General features: G+C 44.6%; 1 protein-coding gene across 7 annotated transcripts in view; it reads right to left on the bottom strand.

The window, feature by feature from the left end:
* Window positions 1–705: 705 nt before the first annotated feature.
* The window catches only part of COL27A1 (collagen type XXVII alpha 1 chain), a 108,753-nt gene continuing 82,772 nt past the window's right edge, over window positions 706–26,686 (bottom strand). For 4 of the 7 annotated variants that reach the window (XM_088146929.1, XM_088146931.1, XM_088146932.1 and 1 more), the window contains 24 exons: window positions 21,636–21,689; window positions 21,159–21,266; window positions 20,274–20,327; window positions 19,862–19,915; window positions 16,372–16,428; window positions 16,006–16,059; window positions 15,152–15,205; window positions 14,732–14,785; window positions 13,940–13,993; window positions 13,141–13,248; window positions 12,832–12,939; window positions 11,015–11,122; window positions 10,475–10,528; window positions 9,896–9,958; window positions 9,057–9,110; window positions 8,086–8,121; window positions 7,941–7,958; window positions 7,392–7,427; window positions 7,095–7,121; window positions 6,273–6,338; window positions 5,970–6,138; window positions 5,139–5,248; window positions 3,959–4,168; window positions 706–2,522 (listed from right to left, as the gene is read on the bottom strand). In XM_088146929.1, coding sequence (XP_088003055.1) covers window positions 2,376–2,522; window positions 3,959–4,168; window positions 5,139–5,248; window positions 5,970–6,138; window positions 6,273–6,338; window positions 7,095–7,121; window positions 7,392–7,427; window positions 7,941–7,958; window positions 8,086–8,121; window positions 9,057–9,110; window positions 9,896–9,958; window positions 10,475–10,528; window positions 11,015–11,122; window positions 12,832–12,939; window positions 13,141–13,248; window positions 13,940–13,993; window positions 14,732–14,785; window positions 15,152–15,205; window positions 16,006–16,059; window positions 16,372–16,428; window positions 19,862–19,915; window positions 20,274–20,327; window positions 21,159–21,266; window positions 21,636–21,689 — 1,857 coding nt within the window. In that variant the 3' untranslated portion in view covers window positions 706–2,375. The remainder of the gene's footprint in view (window positions 2,523–3,958; window positions 4,169–5,138; window positions 5,249–5,969; window positions 6,139–6,272; window positions 6,339–7,094; window positions 7,122–7,391; window positions 7,428–7,940; window positions 7,959–8,085; window positions 8,122–9,056; window positions 9,111–9,895; window positions 9,959–10,474; window positions 10,529–11,014; window positions 11,123–12,831; window positions 12,940–13,140; window positions 13,249–13,939; window positions 13,994–14,731; window positions 14,786–15,151; window positions 15,206–16,005; window positions 16,060–16,371; window positions 16,429–19,861; window positions 19,916–20,273; window positions 20,328–21,158; window positions 21,267–21,635; window positions 21,690–26,686) is intronic. The other 3 variants (XM_088146933.1, XM_088146934.1, XM_088146935.1) reach the window with 1 other exon arrangement.

The raw sequence follows: 26,686 nt of genomic DNA, 5'->3' as shown, positions 1-26,686 counted from the left end.
CCCAGAGCGGGGCACAGTCTACTGGAAGACGGTGCCATTCAAGCTGGCTCCCCCTCCTCGCCTTTGCAGCATCAGCTGGACAGTCTTAATCACAGAAGAAGAATTCCCCCCTTCCCCATTCATTGCCCACCCATCGTGCTGGTCTTTGCGATGAGAACAAGCTGTGTCATGTCTTGGCAGAAGCTTGCCAGGATTCTGTGTATGCATTTGATTTTTGTCAATGGGAGTCAGCTGTGGCCACGCCCGCTTCCCCCTCGGAGAATCCGTGCCACATGTTTGCTTCATTGTCTCTGCTTGCAAAAACACCAGGAGACACAGGGGTTTCAAAGCCTCGCTGCCTGGTTAGAAGGCAGGGCTGGATGGCGCTCGAGAAGGAGAGGGAGGTGACTCAGGGAAGATTTTACAGGGGCAGAACAATCTCTACAGCAGCCCTCTCCATCCTGGAACTGCAATGAGCCAGCAATGGGGAATGCTAGAAGCTGGAATCCTATCCGGCTGGAATCCTATGCGGAGTGCACGAGGTTGGAGAAAGGTGGCTTATCCTGGGTTCCTTCAGTTGCAACGTTCAGATTTGGCACAGGGGAAAAAATAAAGAGGGAGCCTTGGAAACAAGGAACGGTACGGCTCGGTTTACATTTTTGCTCGTTGAAGCAGGAGCCGGAGACGGCTCCCCCCCCCCTTCCAAAAAACACACATCATTTAAGACTCAGTCTATTTGTCTTTTCTTATGAAAAATGGAAAAAGTCAATAAGCACCAAGGCAGCATGGCCTCACTTACATCAATATGACATTCTTTATATAGAAGAAAACGGTTACCATACTATTAACCCTCCTTTTTCTTTAAGTCCCACATTTACAGATACAGAGTCCAGCTTTCTACAGAACACAACGCACGAAACAAGAAACAGTGACAAGAACAACGAAAAACCCAAGACGAAGCGGGGGTAGACAACTCCGATATACCTCTGCTCTTGGTCTGCTCTTTCTTTCTCCTGTTCAGAAACCACAAGACCCAGAGCCGATGCTGAAACCCGGTCCCCCTATTTATAGAAAAGCTACGGCAGATCAGTTTACTATGGAAAATACCTTCCTTCCATCATGGTTTCCTTGCGGCCCAGAATCCTGGCAAGGAAGCTGGCCCAACACGTGCGCTCACAGAGGTACACACTTTTTTTGGTACAGGCTCTGTTCTTGCTTTAGAAAACCCCAAAGCCCAAATACACTAGCACACACACGTATATATAAAAATTGCTCTTTGTTTTTACACCCCGCCTCCCCCCCACCCTCATGCATAAGTTGGTCATGAAACCAGGATTCCAAAGGGTGCATAAAAAAGGAAAAATCTGGAGAATAGTTAATGCGCTTTTAAATTAAGCCTTGACTTGGCATTGTGGTACCCTAACCAGAACGCGCCCTGCCTTCTCTTCCTGCAAAGGATCTGCACCAAAACAGAGGGTTCAGGGCAAGGTGGGGGGCATTAAGAGACACTATAGCACCTCTGAGAATTTTTAAATAGTTTTACTCGTATATAAAATTACAGCTTCTTTAAAAAATAAAAGAGCACCAAGTATTTTCACAGTGAGAGGTAGAATCAAATTGAAAAGGCCTGTCCCCCTCTCTTTCTCTCTTCCTTTATCGCTCTCGTCTGCTCTCTCTTTTCTTCTATTTAGCACCAAACTTCGCTCACCCCTTTCCTCTTGGGGGGATATCTCCCTTATCACGCAACATCCAAAGGGATGTTTTCATTTCCCAAAGGAAGAAGAATCTCACTTGCTTTTATTTAATTTTTTTTTTGCCTTAAATAATATATATATCTATATCTATATTTCTTTCTCTCTCTCTCTAATATTGCACATCAAAACCTTCCTGTTCCAGAACAGTGAGCAGATAAAAAATAATTAATATAATAATAATAAGATGGCAAAGTTGTTTCTCCAAGTCACTTTCCTGTCTTGTCCAGCAAAACCTCTGCCTGTTCAATGACCTGGGTTCCCGGAATGCCATGCTTGGTCACCCAAAAACTGCACGAAAGATTTGGGTTTTCTGCAAGCAATAAAGTAACATTTTCTTTGGCTGAAGAAGAGGGGGAATGAGTACATCCTTGGGTGAAGAACTCTCCAGTTCAGCTGGCCACCTCTGCGGTCGCTTCAGGCCCACCCGTTGCCCCCTCGCTCTTCTGAAACGGACGCCGTTTTCTCTCTGCGCCAGGAATGAAAGGCTGCTGGATCTGCAAAGGCTTCCCATTTGACGTGGTCCCAGTGCTGAAGTCCCAGGTCTCGGGGCTTCCAGAGGTTCAGGCAACGAAGTCGCCCGGCGGAAGACGCAGCCTCTATTCCGAAAGAAGCCAAAGTTTGGAGTGCCAAGGAAGCCGTCCCCTAGAGGAAACACACTGGCCCAACCTCAAGGAGATATTCCTTCCCCGGCCTGCTTGGCGGAAGGTTATAGACACCGACGATCGGCAGCCGCTGGATGTCGTGCGTCCGGAACGTAAAGAGCGTGTAATGCCACTGGCCGTCTTGAGTCTGATGAAGAGGAAACAGAAGAGTCAGAACCTTCAGCAATCAAAATATTAGCTTAGTAGGTGCTGGCTTCGTTTCTGCCGTTCTTTAGAAGGCGGAGGGGGAAAAGGAAAGTAGAAGGAATCGGTGTGGTGTCAAAGGCCAGGAAGATGGACTGTTATCGGAGGATAGGAATGTGCAAGGTCGCACCTCTGTGGGAAACAGAGCTGGCGCCTGGAAAGAGGGGGGTGAGAAGTAGGGGGGAAAGTCAAGGGGGGAAAAAGCGCGGGCTTTAGTTTCAGCAATGCTTTGCTTATTGCTGCATGTACTGTCCCAATAAATGAAATCTTTTTTGAACCTAACCTGGGTTGCACGGGATTTTTCTTCACTGGGATTTGAACATCGCAAACCTGACAAGAAGGTTTATGTCCTTGCCATCATGTGGGGCTGGAGATAGGAAGACCCATCCCCGCAAAAAGGAGGAAAAAATGGAAAACCCATTGCAAACCCCCTCCTTGTTGCCTTCTCCCCTCTGCCCACCAATGGATCATCGAACAAATCAACCCAGAGTGACCAGGCTCAAATTTTCCGACTTTGGACACCTTATGCAAAGATCTAACTCTCTGGAGAAGACTCTGATGCTAGGAAAGGCGGAAGGAAAGAGAAGAAGAGGATGACCAGCAGCAAGGTGGAGGGACTCAGTTACGTAATGATGGGTGGACCGTTGGGAGACTTGAAGGAACAGGCTAGGGACAGATCATCATGGAGAAAATCTATTTATGTGTTTGCTAGGTGTTGAGAATGACTTGATAGCACATAATCAACCAAAGTTCCATCACAGGTGTCCACATGAAGGCTAAGATCCAAGCCCTGTGCCTGAGTTCCACCAATGTTCTTGGCAGCCCAAACAGCCTCAGAGTTGACCGTGTGGTCCACAGAACCCCAGGTATTTCCTATACCACCACCACCACAATAATAAGAGATGCAAACTATTGATATGAGATCTCTTGCATCATATCAAATTTTGCTTTCAGACCCAAGCAGCGTTCCATTCCTTCAAACTACCAGCAGGGGGCACTTTTGGTTTTATCAAAAAAGTCTCAACTCCAACGCTTGGTTTCACAGATAGACAACCTGAGGGCTTGTAGAGGTTTTACATTAGAGCTCCCACAATTTTTTGCAGCTGGCCATGCTGACTTGGGTTACCAGGGCTTGAAACTGAGCTGGCTACCTCTGCTCTGGATAATAAAACAACTCAAAGGCGAAATCAAATTCAACACGTAAACATCTGCAGTTTGGGGAAGGAGACCTGTCAACACGTGTATATTCAAGCAGACACTTCCAGCTCCAGATTGTGAAATTACAGTATCCTCATTGTGTGATATAAGGCTCGGGGAAAGGGGTTGTCTCCAACCCTTCCAACTTTTTTTCCTGGAGAACTTCATGAACGGTTTCCATACCTTACAATTGTTCACCACAACATCTGGCGTGAGCTTCCCGCCCTGTTCAAAGATCTGCCCGTTCCAAGCCTTGAAGCGTATGGCAGCCCCTTCTGATGGTCCTTCCGGCCAGACTGGCATGTTCAAGCAATGGATGGTGATGTTCTGAACAACTTCAGAGCTCAAGAGATGAAGGAAATTCATTTGTACTCTTCCAATATCGAAGTCCAGCTGGTTAAGGGGAAGTACAAGTTTAGGACAAAGAGTGGACTCAAGATTCAGGCCAGGAGAAACATCTCGCAACCTTCATGTATAAATCATAACTATTCCAGAGAGCTCCAATTGCACCTAAGCATCCATGCACAGGAGATATACAAAACTACAAGGAGAAAAAAATATCTAATATTCTTGGCTATCCTCTGGACAGATAAGCATGGAATCTGCACTAAGAGTCACCCTTCACATGGCAAAATAGCTTCCTGCAGCCAACCTGGGTAATGCCACCATTTTTATGAATGGATCTTGCTGCTTTGGCTACAAAACCAGCAAAACCCATTGGCAAAAATGGAGTCCTTACTTGCTGCTTGATCCTTGGAAAGAGATATGACATGCCTGAAATTCTGGGCAATAACTTAGACAGCAGAATCTCAAATTCTTGATCCCGATTACGTTTAGACAGAAAATGACGGCTACGCTCATTCACCTATTGTCTTCCTCCAGGCTAGATTGCAGTTGCCTGAGGTTAGCCCTGAAAGGAACACATCATTTTCAACCAGGCCAAAACATTCCTCCAGTCTTTAAAAAATGCCATTAGCTATTTCTTCATTTCCAGGCTCAGCTTAAGATGCTGTTTCTTATTTTTAAAAGCTTAAACAGTTTGGAACACAGTTCTTAAGACAAGCAACGTGTCGCTTCTGGGCACTTGAGCACGTGCCAGACTCCCTGTCCGCCTGTCTTTAATTTTTGCAAAGATTTTTTTTTTTTTGAATTAAAAAATTTAAATGGGAAGCTGTGCAGCAAAGCTCCAGATATATTATCTGTCTTTCCAAGAATGTCTCTGTGCCCCATGGAGAACCACAGGCATTCTCCAGAAATAAAAATGTCCTTGTCTCTGGGGTGTTTTTTTAGCCATTCAATGGGCAACACATTAAATGTCACATTCCAGTGAATATTCTAGAAACAGCACATGCCATTAGTGTACCTTTGATGCTGTGATAGGGTTGAGACAAGTCTGACCCCCTTGGGTGAAGTTACAGGTGACCGGAATGCTATCTGAAGAACAGCCAAGGTTTGGGTCAATCCAGTACATGCCTGAAGGAAAAAGATGAGAGAGAGAAGCAGCAAATGAGACCAAATCCAGTTATAGTGGTATCTTTGAGACTTCCACTGATTTTATCAATGTTGTGAAGAACAGCGTGGGAGTTACCATCATGCAGACCTCCAAGACTAGACCTTTTTGCTCCAACTTTGACCACTAGCTATCAGTGTCTTTTATTTACAACCTCAGATCCAGAATGATTCTGCCCATCCCGTCAGATCATCTAGAGAAGGCCAGCTTGAGGTCTCACCCCTGTGTGAAGAGAGAGGTGGTAGACCAGAACATTGTAGAACAGGCTGATCATGGAGATCTGATGGACCTGTTGCTCCTGGCTTTTAGGAGACTAGTCAAACTTTTCTTTAGATGGGCCTTTGATTGCATTGGCACCTAGTAAGGAAGGGACAAGTGGCCATCTTATACAACTCTATTGTTGTTCTTTTCTCCATTGTTGTGTTCTTTTTTCCTTCTGTTTCTCAGGAGATGGCTTACGTTGAGATTCTTCTGTATGCTGCCAAGAGTTGTTAGATCTGGGCAGAAATTTTATGAATGAATGAAATCTAGGCCTTACGCTTTGTTCATCTTTGGCCCAAATAGATGAAAATTTAGATACAGCATGAAATCCATCCTCCTCCTCTTGAAATGCATCATGGCAGATACAGATCTTGGAGGACGTTTATCTGCTGCCTGTCCATCCTGGAGCAGAAGAAGGCTTACCATCCTGCATCTTTTGTTCACAGTTCATGAGGTCTCTACAAATGCGGGTAGGGTTCTCCTTTGTTCCCATGGGTCTCTTGATGCTCTGGATGAGGCCACTGAGGTAGTGCAGAGTCTTAAAGATCTCCCCTTCCTGGTCTATCACTGGAAGATCCATCTGTTGATGGCCCTGCCCAGGAAAAAGGAGAGAGCGGAATAAAGGTCAAGGAAGCCACTGATGGATTCCCTGCAGAGGCTGATCCTTTTTCCCATAGACATTTCAGAGAGTCTTTCTTCAATACTTCATAAGCTCCCATGGCTTACCTCAGACCTGAACACAGCACTGGCACTCATCACGGAGTGAAAACCTGCATCAACATCATCTTGCCGCTGGTTTAGGGGAGAAAAGAAATAGATATGGTAGAGTTGAAGGAGAAAGTCCATACAGAACACTTGCTCTGTCTTTCTACAAAGTCAGGATTAATAAGGAAACCATGTCACACATTGGTAACTACTTGGTAAGGCATACCTGATCTGTTAAAGAAAGGTTAGGGTTAGGAACTGGGGGGAGTCAGTGGGAAGAGTCTGAATCCCAAGCATTGCAGTTTAACCAAACTCAACTACCAAATGCCCACATCTCCCTTTGCCTTAACTCTGAAGCTCGCCCTAACGTCATCATCACCATTATCGTCATCATCCCCAAAACAATGAGCTAATCAACTCCACTATGTTTTTCAAGTTGGGCACAGTATTGAAATATGGTACCACTTGGCTGGATAAACCAGAGTTTCGGTCCATCAAGGTGAGGATTCAAGACCTCGTTTCCTTAAAAATCCCAAACGGGAAAGATCTTGCACAATACATACAATACACTTCCGCACATGGTTTCTGTTCTCTTGCCCTTTGAATGGGGTGAAATCAAGCTCTAATTTGGTGGAAAGGCAGAGTTACGTGTTAAGAGAGACATTTATGTAGCTGTGTTTCTCTCTTTCAACCTTCAAGTAAACCAGGGTGGAGACTGTGATGCTTAAGTGAAATAAGTACTGTACTGCCTACTGTAACACAATCTCCCACAGGGCATGTTTTCTTTCAACAAAGTCCCCAAACCTGCAGAATTCAAAGCCAACGAAGCTCCAGAAAACTTACGAATGCAGCTTGAATTCCTGGTGGGCCCTGTAAAGATAAGAGACAAGGTAAGTTAAATCAATAGCAAATTCCTGGCGATTGATGGCCGTAGACAACTGGCACGTCAAGGAGAAGGCAAGGTGAAAATCTCTCTGCCCGATGCTTTAGTTTGTAAAGAAAGGGCATTTCTTGCATTCAGCTTCCACATTGTACAATCCAGATGCAGAAAGGGTTAGGCCACCATTGTCTGTTTGTTTGTTTGTTTGTTTGTTTGAAAGATAAACACCACCAAGCCCAAATAATATTTTAAACACATACCGGAAGGCCAGGAGATCCTTGGGGCCCGGGGGAACCCTAGGAAGACAAGGATCAAGATAAACCAAGAATGATCCTTTAATCTGAACAGCCGGTGGCTGAACCAGAGATGCAAAAACCCAAAGTGGGGGGGGGGGGGACTCTTTTCCCAAGCTGTTTTCCTCTTTTTTACACACACACACACACAAACTTTTTTCACTAAGTTTCCAAGGCCCTTTCATCTCTGCACTGCACCTGTTGTTCTCTTCCTTGGCAGTCAGCAAAAGCCCTTGGAGGAGGGGTAAAATGTTCCATTTTATTCTCTTAAAACACGCTCCGCATTTTTACACGGACATGTTCGTTCCCAGTTTGCACTACCCATAAGGCAAAATCAGAATGGTTTGATTTCCACCATTTAATCCGAGCGACTTTATGCATGTCTGGTTTTAGCCTCAACATTTGGACTGTGACTTAAAACTTTTTTCCCCCCCCCCATACATTCAAGAATGGCACAGCAGTTTTCAGCTCATGGGGTGGAAGGAGCAATCTTGAAGGGAACGTGGACATACTTACCCTTGGACCTTGGAGACCCTGGAATATTAAAAGAAAAAGGAGATGAAAATGGATCCTTCACCAAAGGGGTTGCCAAGAGTTGAGACTTAAGTGTGTGGATCTGGAATGATTTTCACACCCATTGCACAGGATGCACAACACTCACCGTTTCACCTCGGCTGCCTTTTTCTCCTTTAGGGCCCTGAAAAGGAGGAGGGAAGATGCACACCTATTACACGGTGCATGACATCTGCACATTCCAATGCAATGAAAAACTCAAAAGTCACTGAAGCATGTGTGAATCAGCCCTGAGAGTGTGTGTGAGAGAGAATTATGCTTCTGGGAGATGCAGGCAGTAAGTTGCTGGACGGAAGGGTTAAAATTTGTCTAGAAAACATGATGTGTGAAAAAGAGGACTATGGGAAGAAAGTCAAGTTGGCCAACTTTGCTGACTGAGAAGCAGGGAAAATGGTGCTTTCCAGATGTTTGGGCTTCAGCTCATATCATCTCCAACAGCTTGGCCCAATGTCAAGAGACTGTTGTCCAAAACATCTGTATGCATCAAGGTGCCCGTCCCTACCTTAAATATTTCTTTTCGATGTGCAGGCAATTAAGCCCAGAGAGAAAAACTTGGCCTTAGTTTCAGTGTCCAAATGGATCAACATTCAAACCTTAGTTCTGGAATGTAAGGACCCTAAGTTGTGTACAATCAAGATTTTCCTGGGAACGCCTTTCTCAGGTTGTGAAGCCATATCAGGGCACCACAACAGAGGAGTCACTGACACCTGCAGTTGCAATAATTAAAGAAATCAATAAATAAGAGCCACGGTGGTGGGTCTTCTGGATCATGCTGCAGCTTTAATGCCAGAGAGGGGACTTAAGTCTTTCCTCCTGTACCATCTTTTGAAGAGAGTCCACTTCATTAGAAAAGTGACAGAGCAGTCACAGTCTCATGCTTAGTGGAGGAATCACGTGGATTTTGAGTTTCGTTTCTTTTCAAAAAGGGGCATGTCCACATCAGGGATGGCCGAGTGATGAGAACATGTCAGTAATGGTGGCCTTAGGAAATTCCATGAGGCCTTGGGTGAAAGCTGCTAATCTTAAGAAGAGGAGCGAAGGAGCAGGAGAGACACTTACAGAGTTTCCTGGTGGACCTAGAATCCCAAGTGGGCCAATAACACCTTCTTTGCCCTACAAAACAAACAAAATCAGGGCTGCACATTTATTCAAAGGATATATATACCACCACCAAGAACTTCTACTTCCCTTTCCCAGTGTGGTCTCCAGCCCTGAATTTTCCTGGTGATGTCCATCTAGTTACTAGCCAGCTCCAATCCTCCTTAGCTTTTGAGTCCAGATGAGGCTGAAACAATGTCCCCTTGCCTTTTAACCAACAGCACCAGATGAGCGTCAAAGAGCTTCATCGTATCCAGAGCTCACAGTGGGAGCAATCTAAGGCATTCAGACTTTAATCTCAGCTGGCCTTCCAAGGGTTACCAGACCCAGAATAGGAGTTGCTTGTCATTCGAAGCATTTCCCCTTTTCTGAGTAGAGGAAATATTTTCAGAGAAGGCAGGTGGAGGACAAGAAGGCCACCCACCTCCTACTAAGGTCCTCAGCAGAACACTTATGGTGATTCTTTAGACTGATTCCAGTATGCGAGTTTAGCACAAAGCAAGCAACGCTGAAGGGCTGGACGGAACAGAACGGAGGAATTTGGTGAGGTGGTGACAACCTGGTAGGATGCAGCTAAAAGTTTTGGCCTCCAAGGGGAAAGCTGTCTTCATCGTCATTACCACCAAACAGGCCAAATTCTGGTCCTTTTGCTGCCCAGTTTCAGCAGCTCAATCCTGGGATGTGTAGAAGACCCAGATGCGGGGCTAAAGGCAGCTCACCAACTTCTAGCTTAGAAGAATCCAGCTTCAGAGAGCTGAAGGTCAAGGCAAGGATGGTGAAGTCAAGATCCTTACACTCACCCACTGTCCTGGGGGCCCTTTCGGGCCCTGGATGCCTTTGAAGCCAAGATCTCCAGGTGGTCCCTATTGAGAGAAAAAAAATATTGGGTGAACATACCAGGTAAGATCGCCATCCACCCATCAGGCTTCATTTCCTTCTGTCCTAACATTGTTATTTTAAAAAAGTAAAACAAATCCCATGCTATTAAAAAAGATCCAGGAGCAGGATGAAACCCTACACTCAGGTTGTAGCAGTCTCTGCTGTTACCTTCTTCTATTTCCCCTTTGTTGGCCCAAGGGACACAGCTCAAAACTAAAAAAAGGTTCCTTCTGAATTTTGCCCTGCCCCCAAAAGAACATGGTAAATTAAAGCTGGGCCAGAAGCAGGTGGCAGGGAGCAAACTGAGCCCATTGCTAGATGACAGGAGGTAGCTCATGACTGGTCCCACCCAACCTGTGCACAGACCAGCCATCTGCAGCTGCCATTTTGTGAGAGGGCCCACCGGTCACGTTCAACATTCCCATGTACCCCCCTGCCACCAACATATGGCCTGACTCTGATTTAAAAAACCTTGCATGACAGGGATGTCACAATCTCACCTTTGGGCCAAACAGTCCAGCAATCCCTGGAAATCCTGGTTCACCAAAGTCTCCCTAGAAAGTTTTTTTAAAGAGGAGGAGGAGGAGAAACAACAACACAGAGATGAAAAAAGAAAGAAAGAACAGCATGAACTTCCCTCCCCTTTGCAAAGAAAAGAGGGGCCAGAAAAACCCAGATGGATTTTAGCTCTCAGAACAAAACCATCATCTCTTCCTCTCATAGCTTGGCTTGTAAATATGTTCGCTCTTCCCTTCCAGCTCCTGAAATGTGACAAGTTTTGCTGCACTTGATGTCTTCATCGGAGCGTATTTGGCAGAGGCTGGTCCCCAGGAATAGAGAGGAGCTGAAGAAGGAACCTGGGGTGGCCAGCCCAAGTTACTTCAGGAAATTGAAAGCAGAAACTCAGACTTTTGGTAGAGCTCATCCCCCTACTTGCTGCATCAGTTACGCTGCCGAGGACTCTCAATGGATTCTCTTTTCTTGGCCTCAGAGATATCTCAACCAACTAACTTCAGCAGCTATCTCAAGCATTTACTCACCGGCTGCCCTTTGGGCCCTGGATCACCGGAGCTTCCAGGGAGTCCCATTCCACCTTGAGGGCCTCTTTTCCCCAATGGACCAGCCTGTCCAAGCAAACCTCTTTCTCCCTAAAAAGCCACCAAAATATTCCATCAACATACAGATTCCAGACGTCCTCCAACCACCCAGACTGAAGTTTTTCGCCACTCTTCTTTTTAACCCAAATCTCCAAAAATCTGAGAAAAGGACAAAGATTTCGCTACATCGCCAACATTTGGTGCCATTTAAAAAAAAGAGGGCATGCTGTCTCCCCCCTGTGAAAACCTTGCCACTCCAGGCTACTTGCTTAATTTGAGACCGATGTGCTAAGAAAGGGGCAGAAGCTTCAAAAATGCCACATTTTCAACCTGCCTGTCCGGAGTAGGATTGATTCTAAACTTAACCTGGAAAAGGGCATTTTCCCTGGTAAATCTGGCAAGATTTGCATCATCCTAGACCAGTCTGTCATTCTCAACTCTGGCCATTAGGGGGCAGTGATGGTCAATTGAAATCTTCGTTAAGTGAGGGATAATTAGATCTGCATTCACCCAGCCCCCAACTGTTCTACAACCTACTTGGCATCTCTCTTTTTAGCAAGTTTTTTTTTTTTTTTTACAAAATGCAAGCCAGAGAAGAACCAAAGAAAAACAGACATGACAAGGTCTGCCTGCAAACCATGAACCTCTAAACCACCAGTTCTGAGGACATTCAGTCTTCAGCATTTCCAAAAAGACCAAACCCTGCTCTGAAACTCAGGAGGGTCATCCGTGTTGAAAGTCTTTCCCAATGTTGGATTTTGCTTCCCAATCGATATGTTTTGGGGGGGGGGGATTCTGCATGCTTTTAAGGCTTGCAGTGATGGGATGTTGCCAGCCAAAAATATTGATTGACTTAAGGCACACTGCCTTCACTAAATGGCTCGTGGCAGTAACTCAAACATAAAATACATTTTCAAACCATCATCAAAAGAATTTGAAATCTGAATACAAGACAGGAGCATCAAAATGCCCTTAATCTACACTAGCAGAGGGGGGGAAATCACCATCATCATTATCACCATCACCACCACCACTATTTTTCAACTTCTAACCACCACCAGCAGTTGAACTTGAAACAACTAGACCTTTAAGGCAGGTTTAAAAAACAATTGGAGAGGGCACCAAACCTAAGTCCCATGGAATGAAACTCTTCAGAGATGGGGCCCACTGCTGAAAAGACCTCGTTTTTCTGCACACCTCTTTGGCAAGAAGGAACACATCCCTCTCCATGGATGTCGCATCCATGAATGTTAGGAAGAACTTCCTAATAGGAAGAGGAGTTCAACAATGGAACCTCATGTCAGGAGATGTGGTGGACTTTCCTCCAAGATATGCACGCGAGAAGAAGCTGGATAACCGCCTGTCAGAGGTGCTTTAATCTGAGGTACTATGCTGAGTAAGATGTTGGTCCCAGCATTCTCAAGGCCCAACATTAGGATCTATCTATACTCCTATTTTGCAGTTCTTGGGCTAACACAGGGCTTCTGACATGAGCATTGGACCCATCTCCACTTGTGATGTGTTTCTTGGCTCCAGGAACACCTCCACACCCATCCAGAAAGATATTTACGTTAGCTTAACATGAATGCAGAAGGAGGTGTTTGATGATAAGGATACATGCCAAGGCACTCACTTCAGGACAGAATATAAGGCAGAAAAATGGGTACTTTGTGAAACATAAAATATGTTAATGAACATTCCAAGAAAGGAATGGTTGACAAACTCCAGGCTGTAAATTGACAAAGAGTAGGGGGACCAACCTTAAATCCTGTGGGGCCTTGTGCTCCAGGTAACCCAGGGACTCCAAAGTTCCCTCTTTTCCCTAGCATTCCTGGGGTCCCTTCTTCCCCGTCCTCACCTTGTTCACCCTAATTTGGGGGAGGAGGGGAGAAAGAACATCAGTGTAGATACATATATGCTCTTATTACGAACACTATATTCATCATAGCAGGAGTCCGATTCCTATCAATGAGTCGTTATAGTGGTAAATCGTTAGGAAGATCGTTCTACCAGTGCCAAGAGACTACAGCCATATTTCTGCCAGCTGCACTCCAAAATCTTGCACTTACTTTTTGCCCACTGCGGCCGTCATTCCCAGGAATCCCATCAATTCCAGGAGCGCCCTCTTGTCCCTCTCGCCCAATGACTCCTCGGGGACCTGGCAGGCCAAGTGAACCCTACAAGAACAGTGCTTGGTTACAAACGGGACACGGGTCAGCCATGTAATGTGACTGCCAAACAAGGCCAATGCAATTTTAGGCTGCATCACCCATGTAGCTTCTGAACCATGGGAAGCAGTTGTTCCACTTTATCCTGCACTGGTTGGGGCCTACACAAGAACTGTGTCTAATTCTAGGTGCCCAATTTTCAGAAGAATTCTAGACAAACTGGGACAGGTGTAGAGAAGGGCAACGAAGGTGATTGGGGAGTTTTAAATTAAGTCTAATGATGAGAGAGTGATGGATCTGGAGCCTCAGGAAGAGAAGGCTGAGGTTAAACATGATAGCATCTTCAAGTACTTGAAAGGATGTTGTCTACAAGAGGAACAAGACCTCTTAGGGAACACCGGCTCCCAGTAAGTACAAGTCCACAGTATTAGTCATCTAGAGAAGTGGTGGACTCCTTTTTGCTATATACATTCAAGCAGAGGTTGGAGAGCCTTCTGTCTGAGACAGCTTAATTTGGATTCTTGCACTGAACAGAAGGTTGGACTTTACAGACACCATGGTCCCTTCCAGCTCTGGGATTCTGTATGATGGAAGATCTTGGACCTCTGGGGAGATGTAATCAGGTACAGCAAATGCACAGCAGATGGTGGGTATATCGTGGCTGCCTGCTATGAATACAAGCAAAGCATTGATCACCTACCGGTGACCCTCGGCTCCCTCTGGCACCCTGCAGCCCCTGTTTTCCTTTTTGGCCCTTAGAAGGGAAAAAGAAAAGAAGGAAAGACACAAAGATCATTTCAACATGCAGGACCTCCTCATCGGGCAGAGCTGATCTCAGATCCTCATCTTTTCCAGTGTTAAATTTGATCTGCCCCATCTCCACATGTGTTTGTGGTGTGTTCTGGGCCCCTCTTGTCTTTAATGAATTGCAAACTATTGCAGAAATATTGAAAAAGGGCAGATTCCAGTGTCTCAGTGGATCTTGCTTTGGACAGACATTTAGAGCAGGCAAACTGGGAAAGATCTTACTAAAATGGAATTCCCATTCATCCCTGATTATCCTTCTGCCCAACCCTTCCTTGGAATCCCCCAGTCCCCTCATCCACCAGATAGTCCCTCAGCTATCGAAGTTCTTCAGTATGCACTTGCCCAGAACCAGTTAGTGCCATTCTTTGTCTCAGATTTCAGATCTTTCATGACCAAGGTGAAAACACAGCTTGCCTTTGAACTCACCCACTCTACGCCTACAAGATTGAATGTGCCTCCATACTATAAACAAATAAGTAATAAAAATCTCCTGACATAGACATGTAGCAAGTCAGAGGGGAACTAGGTCTGCTAACATTCTGCATGCAGAGACTGCTATTTTCTTTTACAGTTGTTAAGTAGCCTTCAGCCAAGCGATGCAACAGAAGTTCAAGATAACTATTGCTCCAACTAAACCAGATCTGCTACAAGAAAGCCACCAGCCATGTCTATTTTCCAAACATACCAGACTGCCTTTGGATCCTTTCGGTCCTGGGGGTCCTGGGGGTCCTGGGTGTCCCTGAGAAAAGAAAAGAACAAAAACTATATCCTTGAAAATACCCCTCTGGCATATATCTTTCCTAGAGCACCGAGACTGAGCTGATCAGGGGGAATCACTTAGAGGAAGAACGGTCTTTGCTTTCTCCACTCGGCTGGAGATGGGAGAGTCCCTAACTCCTGCTGGATCTCAGAAGGGCACCCCTAACACATCGGAATTCCAACTCAACTTTTACATCTCTCATCCCCAGGAAGGAAAAGAGAGCATCAGCACAGTGTGAGAAGGGATTTGGATTCTGGAGTCTCTCCTTGGACGCCATTGGGACTCCAACAGAGGAGACACTTGAAAAGAAGGGAGGAGCAAATGCAACAACAGTGACTTTCTTACAGGCAAACCTTGCTGCCCAGGTTTTCCTCGTTCTCCATCCAGTCCTTCCTGGCCCTAAAGGAAAACCAGATAGAGAATCCAAGTGAATTATTCATTCAACAATCTTTGATCCAGAGGCAAAAGCTCCCCCTGCCCTCTTATTTTCTGCCCTTGCTAGAAGAGTAAAGGATCTTCTTCCCACCCCACCCCATGAAATCTGCTGGGGGTAAATTTGGGCATTCGGATCCCCCCTGATGTTGCAGCGGGGCAGGGGGGTGTTAGCGTAAAACAAAATCCTTGTGCCCCGATCAAAGAAGCCTCTGAGGAATACTCAGAAGATCGCATGCAAACATTTTAAAAAGAAATTACATCGGTGAATTTGCATTTTACAAGTCTACCCTGGGGAAAATGTGTCAAGAACCAAAGCAGGATGACTTGCCTTTTTAAAAAAAGTTCCTTGGGCAATTTATATTAGCATCTATGTGAAAGATTGGAAGGAGAAGAGAAAACCTCCAAAGATTACCAGATGTCCTATAAAAAAGCCATCATAGACAAAAATACAAGACTAAGAAGAGTGGAATGCTGCATCATCTAACTCCATGAAAGCTTCTGCTGCTGAGTTACATCAAAATTATCCTTCCCCCAAACAGGCCCTCTCCAGATGTGTTGGATTAGAATTCCCATCATCCCCAGCCATCATGGCCAATGGAGACCATGGGAATTGTAGACCGCGATGGACTGGCATCTTGTTGGAACAAGTAGAGACTGCTTATGACTTGAAGGACAGAAAGGCTACTAGAGAAGGTTGCAGAGAGAAGAAAGTACTATTCCCAAGATGGTTAATTTCCTAACCAGGTATTTGGAGAAGGACTCACAGGATAACCAGGGTCTCCAGACTCCCCACGATCTCCCTGGTTGCCAATGGGACCCTAAAAAAAGAGTGTGAGAAAAATGCAAAAACAACATGAGAGACACCCTTGTGTTCCAAATTCCAAATTCACCTGCTTTAATGCACGGTGAGGATATAACCGTCAACAGAAGCAGGGCTTGGGTTGATGGCCTCCAGTTAGTGAAGCATCTCTCAAGAGAGGTCCAGCTGGCTCCGTCCCTTCTCTTCCTCCCACCACCTGCTAGGCCTTCAGTCAGCTGCCTGTACAGGCCCACCAATGGCCACAAGACTTTGGTTTGCCTTGGGAAGACCTCTGATTTATAAATAGCCCTGGGCAGAACAGATAGCTTACTCTCTCTCCAGGGGGTCCAGGGCGTCCTTCCATCTTCCCATCATCGCCTTGTTCTCCCTGCAAACATAAAACTCTTGGTTTACAAGGCAGGTCACCTGCCAAAGATTGTGAGAGCAGCATGGATGTAAAGAAGCATATAACTGGAATCCAAATCCATGCATCGCCAACCAGTGGCCAACTAACTTTTCCTTGAACCCATCCAGGAAGGAGGAGCCCAGCCCCTCTAGGGAGGTGGAACACTTGAATTTTTTCCTAGCATCCCACCCGCTTCTTGTAACATACATCCACTCTTCCTTGACTTGCATTCAAGAACGATGGAGAATTGATTTTCTGTAAGACATCCATTCTCATATTTGAAGAGTGCTACTCTGTCCTCAGTTCCCCAAGTTAGACACCCTCCTTTGCTTCAATCTCTCCTCCTAGGACTTCATTTCTAATTCCCTGATCTTCCTGACTGCTCTTTCTTCCTCAACTCTGAATACTTCTTAAAGTGCAGAAAACAGAAGGGGACATGGTGATCTTTCTAAGGTCATTGCATTCTCAATACAATGACAACAGTGGTTATCTTATTATTGTAAATACTTCCCCCCACCACCACCACCAATAATTGCACAATGCTCTATTCAGAATGGGAGTAGGATTGATTGGAAGAGGCAGGTTTACAAAATAAAATGCAGTTGAAGAAAAAATCTTGCAAACAATGGCGACCATTAAAAGCAGCAAACAAAAACGTTGTTGTCACTCGTACAACTCAATACCCAACACCAGCTGGAGTAAAAGGACACCTTTGGGCTGCGTCCAAAAAGAATTTAAAGCATAAAACAATGCTCCAAAATATATAGAAAAAAAGAAAGAATCCAACTGCAAAACTAGATGGAGCAGCTGTTTGCAAGATCCTAAGTCCAGCTGACTTCACTGCTCAAAAAATACAGGTTGGCAGGGGGAAAAATGTGCTGAAGGTGCTTTTAGAAAAACTAATAAAGTTCGAATCACGCACACTTCCTGTGGAAGGAAATTCTACTAAGACAAGCCAGTCCTGAAAACGATTAAGATCACAATGGAGTTGCAGGCAGAGCCTCTAAAATCCCACCACACAATTGTTAAGAAATGTTATCCTATTCCTTGCTCAGTTTTTCACACCTATGCCATTCCCATTCTTCTTCTTGTGGTCTTTTCCGTACATTATCTTCTTTGCAAAATAAGGCTTCCGATGAATTTATGACGGCTTAAGTGTACACATGAAGCCTCCAGGAATAACAGAAAGCAGAAAAGCCATTTGATTCAGAATAGGGCAGGGCAAAAATTGAAAATTTGGTATCCAATCAGCATTAAAAAGGAAAGCAAGCCCAGCACAAAAGGAGCTGTGATGCATATTTGGGGAAATGGTGAGATTCTGTCACCCTACGGAAAAGAAAATGCTTTTGCTCCTGTTTTGAGTTACAACTGCAGAACGTCCCAGACTGGGCCATGCAAATATGTAAACAGGGGATGAAATCGAAGGTGTACGTCTGAAGAAGACGTGTGTGGAGAGATGGATTTCACTATTTTATCTCAGACCCCACCTCCACGTCTCTGTATCAGCTCTCCGCTGGCCTAAAGAATTAGTTAAATGTTTTGAAAAGTTAATGAAAAACAACTCCAGATCAGGAACCCACAGCAACTATAAATGAAAAAGGATAGGACGAGGTCAGATCCCTTTCTAATGTCTGCTGTTTTGGGGTGGGAAGCATCACATCGTAGTTTGGAAAAGAGAAAATATGTGGTTTTCCAGCTGGACATCCCTTTGCTTGGCGAGGACTATTTAAAGAGCTGCAAATCCAAGAAGAATCGTTGAGTAGGATATACCATGGCGCTGTAACGTCCCAACGTTGGGAGATCAGCTGGCCAAGGACACTAAAGTTTCTAATCCCTTGACATTTTAACTCATCAGTCTCCTTATTCATGTCTTCATGAAGACGCTTTCTTTGATTCTTTTCCAAAAGGGTCTGTTGAACATCCTCCTCCTAGGGACCCTCCAGAATGGCTGGTACTACAACTACCATAATTCCCAATCAGCATGGGGAAGTCTGATGTATATTCTTAGAAAGCCAGGACAGTGTACCAAAGAAAATAGCTGGGAAAGAGTTGGGTTCAAACTCCCCCCACCCCCATATTATAAATCTAATATATGCTCTTATGATACTTTCACAGCTTAACTATCATTGGACGGTTGGGAGGGTAACTGTGGGCATGGGCCTCTCAGGAGGGTAACTGTGGGCATGGAGCCCTCAGGAGGAAGGATAGAGGGATGTGTAATAAAAGTGATGAAAACAATCAGGAAAACAACAATTTGGCCTTTCCTCAAACTTTCTCCAAATGCATGGGGAAGGAAGAAATGGCATGTCCAACTGGGCCCTATCTCAAAGGCATGGGTGATGCTTCACCCTTGATGTCTGTGCACCCTTTCTGGGACTGTCTGGGACTCCTGATTGTGCAGGAAGCCATTCCATGCAGCGAGCAGATGCATAGTTGTGGGTACTGCCCTGAACGTCTGTGTGTCTCCTTTGTTCTTTCCTCCCACACTGAGAAAGTCAAGAAAAGAACTTGGAGATTTCATCTAGTTCTTCCTTGGGCAGGCAGGAGCAACAAAAACCAACAATTCCCTCAAAAGCACGAGCAGAAACCCCAAAGTTGCTGAGAATTGTCCCCCAGCTCTGGACAAGATGCCACTGAAACGCAGGAGGGAAAAATATGAGTCATTCATCTCATGAGTGAGTCTGGTTCTTGTTCAGCTGATGAAGCAAAAGTCTGGGGCTGGAGTGTGGGGGAAGGAGGAGAAGGGAACACCCAAGTGGCATGGATTCACAACAGAAGCAGGTGTGGAGCGGGAGCTTTTGAGGAGTTGATTAGCAGAGGAAGGATGCATTCTGCTGCAAACAAAATCTGCGGAGCGCCAGATGGCTGGCAACGGAGAAGACTTTCTGAGGCACAGAAAGTGTCCCTGTCTCCCACTTAAACAGTAGTCTGTTCAAAGAAGGTGAAGATGCCCTTAAGTCAAGTTTGACTTCTGGCAACACTGTGGACACCTCATTGCTGTTTTCCCGGCAAAAGTATGGAAGTAGCTTGCCAGCCATTTTCTTCCGGGAAGTTTGTCCACTTCACCATCTAGCTGACAGCTCTCTCATCCAAGGATGACCAGGTCTGACCCTGCTTAGCTTCCCAGCTGAGAAAAAGGGGCCCTGCCTAAGACCCTAATTATTTCCTCACTAGTGATCAAGGAATCACCCCGCCACTGTTGCTGTAATGCCTGCCTACCTCCTTCGTTCCTGGTATCTCACCACAGCAATGGTTGGTTGATGCCAGTGTAGAAGTTTCCAGGCTTAAAAGGTGGAGCGAAAAAAAGCTCTATTGAAAGCTCCTTGGAAAGAAGGGAGGGTTTCCAAGACTGACCATATCCATTCCCTTCCCTTATTTTGAACTCTCCTACGCAGCATCCGTTCTGCCCATTTACCTTTTCCCCCTTAGCCCCAGGGAGACCGATGGGGCCTGGTGATCCTGTGTGTCCCTGCAGAAGAGAAGAAAGGGAATGGCAATGAAATTCCACCCTTCGTGGAAGCACTCTGGCACGTGGACCTTAGCAAACGGCCTTCAGCAACATGGACCAATGGCCTGATCTGGTTATCTGTTCCGGGACTCCAGGACTCCCACCTATCTCTTTCCAATACTCCATCCCACTCCTCATCCTATGGGTCTTGAAGCTCCAGTGGTAGAGAAAGGGGGCACATTTGACAAAAAGGCAGGATGTCCCAAGCAAAAAACAGCTCCCGATTACAAAACAGCAGCAAGATAAATGCCACACAGACCACTGTATGGCTGTTGATAGGCAGTCTAGCGTAGCCAAGATAGACCCAAACAATGGTTACCTGATAGCCTTTTAATCCCATCTCTCCTTGGACACCCATTTGGCCAGGAACTCCCTGCAAAGACAACAGAGGGATAGCTCCATCCTTGCTCTTCCTAGCACTGGTCCAGTATTTCTACTAGGGAAAATGTTCTCTCTCTCTTTCTTCTCCATCCTCTCTCTGTTTTTAGCCTCTAAGTGTTCATGTTCTCAAGGCTTTCCTCTGGGGAACCTGGATTTCAGAATCTCCTCTAAACTGAATAGACCCACCTGTTCTCCCCAAAACCTGTGAGTGCTTCACTGCTTTCCTCTAGTTGTTATTAAAATAGAAGAAGAGGAGGTTAGTCTGGGAATAATGTCACAATAAGAGGGATGAATCACAAGAGGACCTTGGGCTTTTCTAGACCAGCATCTCATTCTCACAGAGGTCCCAATAATGGAAACAAAACCCTTGTCTCATTCAGCTTCACTACCAACTGGCAGTGATCCTCAAGATGTTTCTACTCCTAGACAAAATATATAGTCATCTTTGACCCTTAAGAAGGGAACCAAATTTACATGGGTACCGTGAGATTCATGAGTCAAAGTAATATTAGTTCAGTGCTCAGATAGGTAGAGAGGGGAAAGCAATGCATTTTATTGTATTTTATTAGAATATATCAATAAAACCTTGCCTCTGAACAATCAGCACCTGACTGATTGAGTCATATGGTACAGCCCAGCCCTGAGGCTTACAAAAGATCCCATTTGGGTGACTAGATGGGAAGAGACCCAAACAGGTGAGAGATCCCCAAGGCAAAAACATGACTGGGTAGATCACAGGTAACTAGGAAAAGAACAGTTTTGATGGATTATGCCTCAAGGGTTAAGTTAATTAAGTTATGTTAATTAAAGAGCTAATTCTCACCGTTGGTCCAAGAGTACCTCTCGATCCTTTGGGGCCTTGAGTCCCCTTTGAGCCCATCGGTCCTGGTGGGCCAGTCTCTCCAAGTTGTCCCTCATGGCCTTTGCTGCCCTAAAGAAGAGTAGACACATCAGCAATTGAAACCATGCTAGTCCCCATGGTTGAACTTTTGTCTAGGCCACAGCTATACCATTAAACTGAAAGGGGAGGAGAGCACAGGTCAGAAAGCTTCTCCCAACAAAGCAACACAAATTAATTCTTTAAAAAAAAAAAGTATTTAGCATGTCAAGGAAGAAGCTAGCTTAGAACTCTCCTTGATAGGCTAGTTCTCTGTATTGTGAAGATGCTTCCACACGAAACAATCCAGTTAAGTCCACCCCTATCATCTGAATGCTCCCAGGCTATCAACTCAATGAGAAAAGGCCCAAAAGAAAGCACAGGGGATTATCCAAGGAATGAAAAACATGGAGTCATCCATACCTTAAATCCAGTTTTGCCCCTTTCTCCTTGTTGCCCTGGTTTTCCTTCTGGGCCCTGAGAGGAAGAGGGACATCAAGGTTCAAGACCTCCCAAAGTCAGAGTTTTATTAGACAGGCTTTTTTGCACTAGAACCCATTTCACACCAACCTGTGTTTTTATCACTCGGATTACTAACTGCAGTCCCACTGAATTACAACCTTCCTACCTTGACTCACATTTTAAAGCAAAATAATTTGATATATATTTCCGTGGTTAATTTGAGAGTTGGAACACAAGTATCTTTCCAGTTCTACGCCGCCCAAATGTTGCAATACCTTTTTCCCTGCTCAGCAGAAAGCAGTTACCGAACCAGTTTATCTGACGTGGCCAGATGAAGCATGATTGAAACTTTCCGGAGCTACTGTGCCTTTAACTAAAAGTTTCCTTCCACCTCATTATTTATTCCTGTTCAGGACATCTGGGGATTAGTGAGAAATCCCCCTTATTTATTATTTTCATGAGTGTTATTTAGAGTTATATTATTTAGGATTTAAGTAAGGGATACAACAAATCCATTTACAAATAAAGCAAAAGAGAAACAAGATTACAAAGGTTCCTCCATGATCTGGGAAGTGAGAGAATAGGTCTAGATAATGCCCAATTTCCCCCAGCAGACGTGGGTACAAATGAAATGAAGCAAAAAAAAAAAAAAAAAATGGGGGGAGGGAGGAAGAGAGGGAAAGCTGCTAGGTATTTTCCCAGGGATGTGAAATGACTCATCTCCATTTCATCACTTTGAATAGGGAAGCCAAGGGCCTCTGTTTCATGATGAGTCCTGCAGTCCTCAGGCATTGGGCCAAGGAATTGGTGGGACAGAACACAACAGCTGCTGAAGAGTAGACGAAATAATGAATTTATACAATGTTTTTGCAGATGAGGGGCTGGATCTTTCAAGAGGGCTTTTACGTTATCCCGTTGGGCAAAATCTTGCTCTTCTTCAGATCTCTTGATTTTAGACTGCAGAAAAATGGATGCTGAAGAAATTCATGCTTGATTTATCTCCAGATACATCTGTCTGGATGGGAGAACCTTCTGCAATTCTAAATTAGATATGGGTAAGATATGGGATAACGGGAGGAAGCAAGTCAAGAGAGAAAGTTTAGAAGGACCCAAGATACAAGGACATGTTGCAATTACAAACATAAGATTTGGATGTAACAAATACTACTGACACCTAAACAAAGAAAGGGACTCATATAAAGCATCCATGTAGTCAATGAACATAAATGCAGATGCAAGGAGACACCCTCCAGATTCCCTGTCATTTTCTATTACATTCCAGCTGGTCCTACAAGAACATCCCCTTAATCAAAGATTGTCCAAGAGAAACCCTCGTCCACACAGACAACGGCCAAAGTGTCTCCAGGAAATTAACAGAATTAGAGAGCTAGCCCCCAATGATGTAAGTACTTTCAGATTTATCAGAAACACATTTCGTCTGTGTTCTCTCACTCACTCTGACTAACCCCTCGTTGACGAATTAAGGATTCATAACTTCAGTTGGGAAAGGGGAAAAAAATGCAATTGCTGAATGTGGGAAGAACTTATTCCACTTTGGCCATGTGAATCCTCAAGACACTGAACAGTCTTCCCCAATGGGACACCCTCCAGATGTTTGGACTCCAACTCCCAAAATTCCCAGCCAGCTTATTCAGTAGAGGAGCCTCTTCCCCCTTCAACAACAAGGCCCTTGGCTCCAGCATTTGCAATAGTTTCCTGTGTCCAATTCTCAATTAATTTCCAGTGTTTGCATATGCAATCTAAGGAAATTGGAAGGAAAGGACATCAGAAACGATTGTTGCATGGAGGAAAATACACCAAGGAAACTGCTACGTGGTTTTCCTACAAAATCACAGCCAGCTCCAGTCCTTGCTATTGACCATTTAATCCCTAGATGATAAGGCACTCAGCGATAAGTTCTCAACAACATTTCTAAAAAGAGAATGGGCGCATCTAGGAGAAGCACAGGTGGGCATCTTCTGAGCGCACAAGAAGCAGATGGGAAACTTCCCAGGAGAACAAGAGGTGACTGTATGTGCTTCTCAAAGGAGAAGCCATCTCCAGTGTAATCAATAAGAGACAACAGAGAAGATCCTCTCTGTCTCTAGAAGATGATGGTCCTTCTAATAATCAAAGCCATCTAAGATTCATGAGAATCCGGACCGAAAGAGTCATAGAAAGGAGGGTTATCCAAAACAAGAAGGGGGGAAAATCTAGAATTGGTTCTTCAATCACACCTTGATCTAATTTGGCAGAAAACCAAGGTTCTAATGCCTGGAAGATACTAAGAAGACTGAAAGGTGCCAGAGCAGATCAGACCATTTGCTCCTCCAAAGTGATATTGCCTACTTTGGCCGCAGCTCTCCAAAAGAATTGTTACACAGAACTATAATCTTTCCTTAGGATTTCAGCGAGATGGAAAACTGATTTAACAGAGATAAAGTCACTGTCCTGAGAAAAGGCACACACGGTTCTGTTCAAGGTCAATCATTTACCACCTTTCTAATACTAATTCAAGATCATTGTCTCCATTCAGGAATTTGGGGATAGGGAGAAAAAGAGAAGAACCCTTATACTGGAATCCATGGAGAGAACGTGCTAAATCTTACATATTCATTTCAGATCTGTTCTCCTTCCAACTCGTATTAACTCAAAAACAAATGCCAGCTGGATAAAGCTCCCCCATACCAAATCTCAAACAAGCAAAAACTCTTGCCAATTTACACTGAAGGAAGAAGAGCTATGGCCGTTTTCACCTTCTCTGCATGGCTAAAGAAGAGAGAGATTTCCCAGCCCTGATTCATGGAAGGATGATTTATTTACTTATTAGGTACAGTTTTTAATTTGTTCAACAATTTCTTGGAAGTTCCCATTAGAGAATTCTCATGAATTCCTACAGGATGCCTGCCACAAGGTGGGCCCCAGATTTTTTTGGGGGGGGGGACTAATTTCTATTCAGTAGATCAAAATGAACTGATGGAAACAGCTGATCAAATCAAAAAATCAACACTGTCAAAAAGATGGATCATCTTTTGGTCAGGGACCAAAGCCAAACATTTAGGAATTTCTTTAAAAAATAGAGTTGCTAGAGTCAATGGAGTTCAGTTCCATTAATAATACAGTTTTCTTTCTCATATTCACATAGATTTGTCACCTAGAAAACCTTCCACAAGTCTCCAAAGTTTACATTTCATGGATGTGCAGAAGATAGAGCTATCTCCCACAATCTGTGACCTTCAAGATGTGCTGTACAATGGTTTCCAGAATCTCATCGTTGTTATTTAACACATCTGAAGGATGTTTCAGGTTGGAGAAGGTCACCTGAAACAGAAGTGAAAATCACGTTGGATACCTTCACCAAGATTTTTACCACCTACTGAAGACAGGAAAAATGACTGTTTTCTTGATGGCTTTAGTTCTTCTCTAGACCCTCTACACATACTTCACATAGAAATGGTAAAAAAAGAGAAATTTGGCTTACTCGTGTCTCAGACTTAACTATTATTTGGCTCCTATTCTTCCACAACCATGAGATTGTCAAGAAACCAAGTTCAACATCATATTACATCCATCCTGGCGAGGGTTGCCCAAAAGATTTAATTTCTTCCCCATTTTTACGGGAACCAACCCAAAGTACACTTCCACAAGTAATATGCAGATAGGATCACCATTATCATTGGCTTGTGCATTTATCCAACTTTTCTGCTAAGAGCACTTGACTAAAAAAATAATAATCCACAGATAATATAAAAATGCAGATTTCTAGTCAATGAGCAGGTTTGAAAGATAAAATGCATACGAAGATACGTAGGCTAGCCTAAAATGTGGTCCAAAATGTGCATTGTAAAAAAGGAAAGAAAAGGAAGAAAAGAGAGAAAATAAATTTAAAATACAAATGAGACTACTCTAGGCTAGAAACAGGGAAACTTGGGAAACAGGGAAGTTGATTTCTCCCCTCACCCTCAGCTGCATAATTTGATTCCTGTCTCCACCGCGCGATATTTTGGAGGCCAGCAAAGACGGAGCTCTGCTTGTCCATTCATCACCCCAAACCACAAAGAGCAAAACAGAAATTATGTTTTGTAAACCATAGCTCTTGCTGCCAACACGCCATGCCAAGCCATGGCAATGTTTTCTGTCACAAGGAGCCTCTGTGCCTTGAGAAGAAGGGTAGAGAAAATCAGAAACACGCAGATCTCCACGGCTGAAGATGCCCAGATCACATTGCAGCTCCTCTGATACCAAGGAGCTCCAGATGATGGTATGGTCAATTATGAAACGTTCCTGAAATACACACCGATGAAGATGAGAGACATGACTTGAAAAGAAGAACTGAGCTCCCTTCCTTGTTACAAAGTCAAGGAACTGTGATTTTCCCCGGCATGATGTGTTTCATTACTGCAGGACTCCGCAATTACTTTCTTGGAACTGCAAAAATCAGATTAGTTCATACTCATGGTGTACGAAAGGCAGCATATTATGAAAAAAAAACCACAGCGCTCAGCAACAGAGAGCAATTGAAAAACCTTCAGCCTGGGTTTGCCAGTTGGCACTCCTCAGTGTACAACTCCTGGCTCACTGAATCTACTACAGAGGGAGTAAAGTGAAAGCCTTGCTCCCTTGCAGCAAGATTTATAGAGAAACGTCTATTGCAAGGAATTGCTTCAGCGTGGCTCCTGGGGGGCTGCATCCGGCAGCTGGCAAGGCACTGATGGGTGTAGAATGGACCCTTTGGTTGATCCTGACCAGGGGAACATGAATGAATGGCTGCTGAGGACTCTGCAGAGGATGGAACCAAACGAAGACAGGTATGCTCGTTGTCAAGGTGGCCATCCAGCTGAGTTCAATCGTCTCTCTGTATTTCGTCCTGTAAAGGCCCATCATAACTTCTGCGTGGCATCCAGACTTTCAGCTGAGCTGTCCATCTTTCCTCTTCCCCTTCCTTCTCTTCAAAATCCTTCCTTTGTTCTCCTCCTCTACTAATTCTTCCTCTGCTTGTACCTTCTTCCTCC

The sequence above is a fragment of the Python bivittatus genome, unplaced genomic scaffold (genome assembly GCF_059951505.1).
Source record: "Python bivittatus isolate LINGU-HERP-01145 unplaced genomic scaffold, Pbiv_v1 ctg000160_np1212, whole genome shotgun sequence".
Taxonomy (NCBI): Eukaryota; Metazoa; Chordata; class Lepidosauria; order Squamata; family Pythonidae; genus Python; species Python bivittatus.
Note: the sequence above shows the minus strand (reverse complement) of the source record. Positions and strands in the feature narration are given on the sequence as shown.